Source organism: Vigna unguiculata, chromosome 9 (genome assembly GCF_004118075.2).
Source record: "Vigna unguiculata cultivar IT97K-499-35 chromosome 9, ASM411807v1, whole genome shotgun sequence".
Classification (NCBI taxonomy): domain Eukaryota; kingdom Viridiplantae; phylum Streptophyta; class Magnoliopsida; order Fabales; family Fabaceae; genus Vigna; species Vigna unguiculata.
The window spans coordinates 6080605-6090852 of record NC_040287.1 but is presented as its reverse complement, the minus strand read 5'-3'; the positions used below and the strand labels follow the sequence as shown (position 1 = coordinate 6090852).

The 10248-nt window shown below is 26.9% G+C and overlaps 1 protein-coding gene across 1 annotated transcript; it reads left to right on the top strand.

The window, feature by feature from the left end:
• The first annotated feature begins 3034 nt into the window (after window positions 1-3034).
• On the top strand, window positions 3035-9875 carry LOC114196050 (truncated transcription factor CAULIFLOWER A). The gene is made up of 8 exons (XM_028086547.1): window positions 3035-3570; window positions 5949-6027; window positions 6715-6779; window positions 6863-6962; window positions 7054-7095; window positions 8549-8590; window positions 8696-8814; window positions 9536-9875. The coding sequence occupies exons 1-8, from the start codon at window positions 3386-3388 to the stop codon at window positions 9642-9644; spliced, it is 741 nt and encodes a 246-aa protein (XP_027942348.1). The 5' UTR covers window positions 3035-3385; the 3' UTR covers window positions 9645-9875.
• The last annotated feature ends 373 nt before the right edge of the window (window positions 9876-10248 follow it).

Sequence of the window (10248 nt, the reverse complement as noted above, 5' to 3'; positions counted from 1 at the left end):
TGTAATATAATAAATTTTTGACATATATTTAAAATAAAATTTAAATCAAAATAAAAATTATTATCAAATCTCAACAAACACAAAACTTATATATATATATATATATATATATATATATATATATATATATATATATATATATCAAATCAATAATATTTTAAAATAATAAAATTTTAAATTAAATTACTTTATAAAATATAAAAAACTTAGATTAGTTAATTCAATTTTATTTATTATTTATATTACTTATTTTGTTATAATATAAAGTATATATGCATAGTTATATATATATATATATATATATATATATATATATATATATATATATATATATATTTATATCAAAATCAATAATATTTTAAAACAATAAAATTTTAAATTAAATTACTTTATAAAATATAAAAAACTTAGATTAATTAATTCAATTTTATTTATTATTTATATTACTTATTTTGTTATAATATAAAGTATATATATATATATATATATATATATATATATATATATATATATATATATATATACACACACACATTAACAAATAATAAATTAATTTAATTTTTTTTTAATTTTTTTATTTGAATGATTTATTTTGTAATATAAAAGCATGTCTTAATAAATATTAAATTAATATATTAAAATTATTTTATTTTATTTTATTTTATTTATCATTCATTTATTTCTTTTATTATAATATCGAGACATATATTAATGAAATAATACTAGTATAATTATTAACATATTATAAATTACATTTATAATTTAGTTAATTATATAAATTTTAAAATGATAAAACATTTAAAATTAATGTATTAAGTTTTATAACATTATGTTAGAAATACTTTATTTTTATTATTATTATTATTATTATTATTATTATTTATATACATAATCAATTATGCTAAAAAAAGTACAATGTATTATTATTCACTCTGTTCATAATTGTTTAAAGAGTCCAAAAATATTATTAACTATCTTTCTTTTTTGTTTTCCGTAGTTCATGTTTAGTTTTTTCTACTTTCACTGCTCTTTGTATCCTCATAGACTATTTTACTTGATTTTGTATAAAGATGGTGAAACAATATTCAAAATGTTCAACACATGTAGATTTTAGGATTATAATAAGCAGTAGTTGTTAATAATCTATAAGCAGTAATTGTTCCTGATATTTTTGTAATCAACTTAACTGTGATATTTGGTTACTAATTATGTAAAGAACTACCATGTCAAACGTGTTAATGTTTCAATCAAAATTAAAATTTTATGTATAGAGACAACAGACATTTGAATATTTGGGTTTTAGTGTCTTAAAATAATATCGTTGCTATGGTATATTTATCACTTAGTTTTATCTTAATAATTTTAATAAATAATTAACAAGTTAAAGTGAACTCTACTAGTTATATTGAAAAAATTATTATATATAATAATAATAATAATAATAATAATAATATAAATGAGTATAAGTTTTATACGGAAGAAAAATGAGAAACAAAAACATGTAAACATATATTGCTTTAAAATTTCAAGTTAAAAATGAATTGAATTCATATTTTATTAATGTTATTTTTAAGTTAAATTAAAAAATACAAAAATTATGACCTAGATACACGTGGATTTCAAACATAAAAAAGATATAGTCTTATTACACAAATCATAATTTGAATTTCTCAGAATTAAAAATTTGAATTCCCGTCAAAACAAATGTTCATATATAATAGTATAAAAAGAAGATTCTTCTTTTTGTGTCCACATTTTAAAATACTGATTTTACCCTTTAAAATATAATTATTTATTAAATTTTTTAAAATTGACTATTACTTTTACAAATTTTTTATAAAATCGTTTATCTCTACTTCTTTTCTTCTTTATTTATTAATGATTATTCTCTCATATTTTCTAATATATTTCACTTTATTTTTAATATAATTTTATTTTATATATTAACTTAATAATCTTACAATATATCACATATTATAATATATAATATATTAACTTAATAACCTACTGATATAAAATAAATACACACAGGTGCGATATAAAATGAATACATACAGGTACGATAGCGCCTGTATTTACTCTAGCACGTGTAATTTGAATCCTACTACAAGCAAAATTCATGGTGTAAAGACATTGATAAATTTTATCATATAGTTGCCCCAAAAAAATGAATTAATTCGTTCAAGCTATTTTTCTTGTGTTGTTATTCAGGAAGCATATTATAAACTTAAACCTATAAAATTAGATTGTATATATTTAGATTTATTTGTACACTATATTTTAATTATATTTATTGTTGTTGTTGGCCTAGACTTTTCAACTAGAACTACCATAATTTTAGACCTAATAGCCCGTCTCTACTTATAATGACCTAAATTCGGAGGGGAAAAAATCTAATTTTTTCAATTTATTGAAAAAAACTTAAACGAAAATTTTCCCAGTAAATTTTAATCAAACCATAAAACTATAAACTTGAGTCAAACCAACAAAACTAGAATATTATCTGTATTTAGATTTATTTATACAATAGTATTTAATTATATTTATTGTTGGTGTTGGCATGGACTTTAAAACTAGAACTACCATAATTTTAAACCTAATAATAGTCCTTAGTCAGTCTCTTACAATTACAAAATTTTGAAGCATTTTGAATTTATTGAAAAAATTAAACGACCGTAGATTTGAAGATTTTAAGAAAGATGGTGAATAATAAAAGACAAAAGCATAGGAAAATACGAGAAAAAGAAATATCCATCAGAGGAAGTAAAGACGCAACGAGAAACCGTACATGACGACAGGGAGCAACGGACTGTCCCGATAGTGCCTCTGTCCAATCGAAGCTCGACAACGTTTTGACGAAACCACTCTGGTTTTTGAAAACCACCTTCCCATCAGGTTTTTTCCCACTTTCACTTTTTCTTTTCTTTTCCTCGAATATAATAATAATAGCCAATGATTTTCCCTCTGTCTAATTTTTATCTTATGTTTTGATGTTCACTTTATGAAAAAAAAAAAAAAAGAAAGAAGAAGAATGAATCACAGGGAGACTCGTGGTCAAGGCTCATATGTTAAATGTTCGTCTCCCCACACACACACACCACATACCTCTCACGTACGTGAATAAAGATGTTGATAGCATATTATAAATCACAGAATTCCACACGCAGAAACAAGAACACCGAGAGAGAACCATAGAGAAAAAACTTACCGATAGAGGGAAATCGAAGGGTGCTGTGCTGCTACGTCGTTTTTCTTGCGATCTGTTATTTGATGACTGGAATTGGTGTGGGAATTGTGTTGTTGGTGTGGTGGTGGTGATCGAGAGAGAGAGAGGGTAAAAAAAGCAGCAAAGTTTTGGAAGTAAGTGTTTGTGTGGTGGTAGAGTATGGGGAGAGGAAGGGTGCAGTTGAAGAGGATCGAGAACAAGATCAATAGGCAAGTCACGTTCTCAAAGAGAAGGTCTGGTTTGCTCAAGAAAGCTCATGAGATCTCTGTGCTTTGTGATGCTGAAGTCGCCCTCATAGTTTTCTCCACCAAAGGCAAACTCTTTGAGTACTCCAGCGATCCATGGTATGTGTGTGTGTTCTTTAACCTCACGTACCTTCAACCCTTTTTCATTTCTCTTACTATAATCTTTGCTTATGGATCTCTGTGATATATATGTTATGCCTCTTCTTGATGATTCTTTTATCCCCTTTCTGGTAAATGCTATTCTTCTGGTTTATTACTTTCTAATCCCCCTTTTGGTTTACCAGTAATTAGCCCTGTGATTAGATTAGACACTCAATTCTCAAGTTTTCATTTTGGTAAAACCCATTTCTCAGATTTTCATTATGGTATGATTATCTAGAACTAGCTATATGTTTATTTTTGTGGTTTGATGATTGGTTTTCTTTGACTGGAAAAAGAGTGTCATCATCATCATCATAATCATAATCATCATGCAGTAGCATATATATATACTTTTATTTTACTGTGTAGCGTAAGTTATTTAGCATGAGTTTATTACTATTACGGAGTAGTAGTTTGTGTGGTGTAAGTGAGAATTACATCACTCTCTCCGCATGGCCATATAAAGCGTACGTGATTCGCTATTTGAAAGAAGCAGCCTGATCTGACAAACTCAGCCTCAGACACAAATACGAGAAAGGAGGAACCACAAAAGTGACCGATCACTGTGACACTAGGGTCATCAAAACGCACACACACACAAAACAAACATAAAAATATATGTATAAGCAATTCGATTTTAAAATGGTGCTTCCTCCTAAAATTCAATATCACACTCGAGTGTGCACAACTTTTTACCTTGCTACCTAGTGCAGCAGGTTATAATCCTCTAGCCCGTACCCTTGTCGAATTTGTTACATATCATACGTTTGTTATAACCTGGTTCCTCTCTGGTCCCCAAAGAAGATTTTACTGACATTTTTTTTTCCAGATGAATTAATATAGGTGTAGTGTGGATCCTAGTTAGGTAGACTTCAGTAACACAGAAGTCTATATATGTAGTCCTATTTGCTATTGAATTTTTTTTTGTTTGCATAACATGGAGCATACACAAAATAAAATAAACTGTGCAGTTGTAGTCATTTTTGGTGTATATGATGTTTTGTAACTTACATTTTGAGTTAGAAAACAAAACTTAGCTGAAGCTCACAACTTGTGCTATATTTTGTGTTTGGATTAGAAACATTAGATTTAAGGCCTTGTACATAAATAAAATTATCAGATCTCTTAGATGAAAGGTTCCTATATAGTTTCAATGGTAGTGTTACTATGAAATCAAATTTTTATGTTGTAGTAATAGTTTTGTTGTGTTCATTTTGGATAAATATGTTGTTGCCACGCCTTTTTTTTTCTTTTTTTTATGTAGGACTGAAATCAGTGTCAGAATGTTTTTTAAAACCTTGTATGTGATGTACAAATCTTACCTATATATGGGTCCTTCAAGCGAGGGCTTGTTTAGATTTTATCTTTGATTAAGTGCAACTTGGTCGTTTACCAACATTATCTGAATCATTGTTGATATAATGGGAAAGGAAAGAAAAAAAATATATACAAATTTTGATTAGATGACTTTCTAAGTGAAAACCAAGATACATGTCATTTGATTTTTTCACCAACAGGAAACAAGTATTCCATTTCATATTGTTTATAAAATAATAGAATGAGTAATAACTTTTTAATTGTCATATCTTTATTTTAAATATTAAAACACTACTGATTAAGATAAAACTTAAGAAGATAAAATAGTCATTTTTTTTTTGTTTATTACTTTTTTCAGCAAGTAAATCTTAAATGTAAAGAAAAGAAAATTGAAACTAAATATGAAACATAATAGATTATGATCTATTTTTCTTCATTATATTTATTTCTATTTTTACGTGAAAGAATATTTCCTCCTCTCCATTTTTACCATTAAGCTAAAAAATTCAAATATAGTCTAAAGTTTGGAAGATGAAAAAGGTATTCAACATAATGAGATGATATTTAGCCATGTTCTTACTAGCTTGGTTAGTATTTTGGATCTTACGAAAATTATGGTCTTTATTATAGATTTCTTCTGACAAATGTGGATTCTTGTTCTTGTCCTGTACTTAAATGGACGCAAAAGCAAATTTGTATGCTATAAACATGATAAAGACCTTTTATATAAGGTTGGAGAATTCATTGTCCCATCTCATAATGTTATTTTGTTTTGTTTAATTAAATATATATATATATATATATATATATATATATATATATATATATATATATATATATATATATATATATATAGTTAGAACACACCCAAATTTCCCAAACCACCATGGGTTAAATACAAGTATTGAAAAATGTGATTTGATGAACGATCCTGGTTGGTACAATTTTCTTAAGACAAAGTTTGAATCTTTTACATGTTAATGGAATATGAAGTTCTTATTACTTTTCTGTGTCAACAGTATGGAAAGAATTCTTGAACGGTATGAGAGGTATTCATATGCTGAGAGGCAGCTTGTTGTAAGTGATCAGCCACAAAGTGTAAGCTATCTAACCTTATAATAATAACATAACCTCATTTTATTGATTCAATTTTAATTGATGATAATCTAAGATCAGAAAATTAAGGCTTAAATCCTTTTTTATCCTTTAGTTTCCCGATGTACAATTTTGATCCCTTTAAAATCTTAATTACAGAATTGGTATATATGTTTTATAAAATTAAGTACTTCAATTACCTCACTATTTTAAGGAGGACATGTTAACATCTTTTTATGAACAATTAAAAAAGATATGTTAATGGTAGATTAAAAGTTTAATTTTTAAAAACAAGAAAACTAAATATACAGCTAAAACTCTATAAGCATTGAAAGTATAGTCAAAAGTAGATTAAAATTTTTTATAGGAATTTAGAAAACTACATGATCAAAAGTAGATTTAAGCTAAAAATTCATTGATTATAATTTGATATCTTCCCTTTCTTTCTCTAAACCCAGCGTAGGATTTTTTATTTTTTTTTATCGATTTTACTTACTAAACAACTGATTTTTTTAATTGTATATCTGTTCATCAATTTTGTTTCAAGGGGAAATTTCAACTTACGAAATTCATGTATTTCCTTGTTTTTATCAGTCAGAAATAAAGTAGATATATCTTTTGCAACTTGACCTTGCTACACAGAACATTGCAAGAATCAGATAACACTAACTTTATTATAAACAATGCTAGGAAAATTGGACTCTAGAACATGCAAAGCTCAAAGCAAGGTTGGAAGTTCTACAGAAAAATCAAAGGTACTGAGATAGTTGGAGCAAGGGCTTTTGCGTTTTGTAATCACTAAAATATAAAACAGTAGAATTGTGTAATGGTTTTGCAGGAATTTTATGGGACAAGATTTGGATGGTCTAAGTATCAAAGAGCTTCAGAATTTGGAGCATCAGCTTGATAGTGCTCTCAAACACATTAGATCACGGAAGGTAAAATCATGCAGTAGTAGCATTTTTGTGATAAAGTTTGAACTGAATATGCTATATAGTTTTTCTAACTAGTTAATTATATAATTTGCAGAACCAACTCATGTATGAATCTATTTCAGAGCTTAATAAAAAGGTGAGTTTTCTTGTTTTCATCTTTTTCTTAAGTATATGTTGCAAAATAACCATTGCTCAACGAATCAACAAAAGGTGGAAAACTATTTCTGAAGAAGTTCACTCATGGTTATTTAATAGTCCCATATAAAAGAAGCATATGTTAATATATACATATTTAGTAGTGACATAAGCAACATAAATTTGGCTTTCTGCTGTTATTCCTCGCTCAACAACAACATTGTATTTGTTGTAAAACTCCATCTTTGTGGACATGTTTACGTTGAAAAACACAAATGTTACTTTCTCTCCGGAAGCATCAAACAATAAATCATAGGCTTTCCCTTTTATCTTTCCTTAAATTTTCCTTCCCTTAATTGTATTGTATTGGTAGTAATGATCCAATACAATATTTGTTTGACACTATAGATATTGACCCACCAAAAACAATTTTCCACATTGATTGGAAGAAAGGACAAATAAAGACCAAATGTTTAGTTGTTTCTTATTCCATCCGAATACACATACCTAATATCGTGTCTATTTGCCAACACCCCTTCTTACGAGATTGTCTTTAGTATGGTCTATTTCAAGATATCCTCTAATTAAAGAATGCTGCATTTGGTGGGACATCAACACTCCAGTAGTTCTTGTAGACTTGTCCCAATTGGCTATTAAAATTCAAATCTTGTTGAAAAATAGACAAATTTTACTGTGTATGTTCCACTAGGATCATGTTTCCACACCCACCTATTGTCTTTTAGTCCTTACATTTTGTAAGTAATTGCATCTTCTTTAATAATTCCTCCGCTCAAACAAAGAGTTCTTTATGTTTTTTGGTAGAGTTGTTAATACTGAACTTAGCAAAGAGAGAGACTTGTAGCAGAAAACAATTTACGTATCTAGGAGACCTTTTTTGTAGCATTTTTTAATAAACTAAAGGGAAGAGCAAAGTATTATCATTCAACAGTTAAGCATCAATTTGCACTGTTTTATTATCCAATTAAGCAAAGTATAACCAAAAGAGATGGATCTATCTCTTTTGGTATTACCTTTTGCAATCTCCTAGCGAAAACTTTTTCCACTGAATTGAAAAAAGTTGCATAAGAATTAACATGGAACTATGTTTCAAGTCATTCATTCATTTCAAGTCTTGATATTGTAAATTTTGTACTTATTTTTGTTAGAAATTTAAGTATAAATCTAAGTCTTACATTGACTAAAAATAAGAAAGTAGAACACTATATAAGAATAAAAACTCATAAATCTATTGTCTTAAAGTTTTAGGTTAAGAATGATGTCAATGCTTTATTTGATTGAACTCAAGTCTAATTGATATTGTAAAATGTAACTTCAATTATTACAATAATTAATTGTACTGAAAAGAATTAATTTTCTAACTAACATAACCGTGATATTTTTGAATCTATTGTACACATGGATGGATTTAACTTGGTTAGGTTCAAATGTTGTAGGATAAGGCCCTACAAGAGCAAAACAACACTCTCGCAAAGAAGGTACGGAATTAACGTTGATCATTTACTTCTGGTGATGAAACTCTTGTTGAATGTATCTGAGTATTATATTATTTATATCACTACATTGATTTGAGTGAAAACCAGATAAAGGAGAAAGAGAAGGCACTAGCAGCACAACAAGCGCAGTTTGAGCGACAAGCTGATGAAATGGATCTAGCCTCCTCTGTCCTCGTACCTCAACCATTGGAGACTTCCAATATTAGGTTTGTATATCAAATTTCAAAGTTTAACTAGTAAGATTATTTCTAAAATACCATTCATTTTATTGATGCTACTTATATAAATTTTAAAGGGTAATTTAGAAAATAAGTGTACTTTTAAATAATTTGTTGAGTAGACACCATCTTCTCATGTATTGTTTCACCTTAGATCCAATTTAAATCAATAGTGATAAAATTTGAATTTTCTACATAGGTTTTAGTGTTGTTCTTATAATATATCTTTAAAATATACTAATGTATACTGATCTTGATGTTTTAAAATATATGGTTAAATATATTTTTAGTTTTTAAATTTATTTACGAAATTAAAATTTGTTAATGTCTCAAACTTTGATACATGTTAAACGGTATTTCAAGTAGCATTTGAGCTGCAACGTGGTAAATTCTGTAAATAACTCAAATACGAATCTGAAACTTCATTTAACAAAAAAAAAAAAACTTAATATTATTGGGTTAAAATGATTATATTTATTCAATCTTAAAGTTTGAAAACAAAAATGTATCAAAGTTTGAAACAAGAACGAATTTCAATTTTACATTTAACTTTTAAAACTAAAAATATATTTAACCCTAAAATATATTAAAAACTTTTTTAATATATCATCAAGAGTGTATTTTAAAAACTCCTTAAGAAGAATGCAACAAAATCAGAAAAGAACCTGAACTCGAAAGTGATGCTAATTAAATAGGGTATTTGATGCAGAGGGTCCTCACAAGTAGGAGGTGATGTAGGAGATAATGATGGAATTGTAACTCCAACTCGAGCAAATGCCATTCTTCCACCGTGGATGCTTCGTCCTACAAATGAATAGAAGAGTATTAATAACATAAGAAAATGAAATATGAATATGGCAAATACAAAGCTTACCTTATTATAAGATGTGTGTTGATATGTGAACAACACCCGATGAATTCAGTTGGAATGTCATCGGTATGTAATATGTCTATGAATACAACATTTCAAGGATGCTCAGTAAATTATTATATGGTATGGCCTGTCTAGATACAGGCCTACAATACATATATAGTGGCAATTATGAATCTGTGCTTCTCACAAAAAGTTTAAGTTTCGACCTTTCTTTTGGATCAAAATATAGGATAATTAAAATAAATTATTTCAACTAGAAGATAAATAAATTTTTTTATAGGATTATTCTTGTTTAGGAAAACGATGCATTAAATCTAACATTAAAGAAATAAAAGTTAAATTCATTATACAAAGTAAATTTACTAAAAATGTTTTATTGTTTTTTCTAAAGATAGTATTTGGTTTAGAGTATAAAATAAATAAATTCCATGATATTTAAAATGAAAATTGAGCAAAAATAATAATGAATTGCATTTTATATATATATATATATATATTATTTTTAAGTTCATTGATTTAATGAGATGTCAAAGGAGAATAAAAACGAT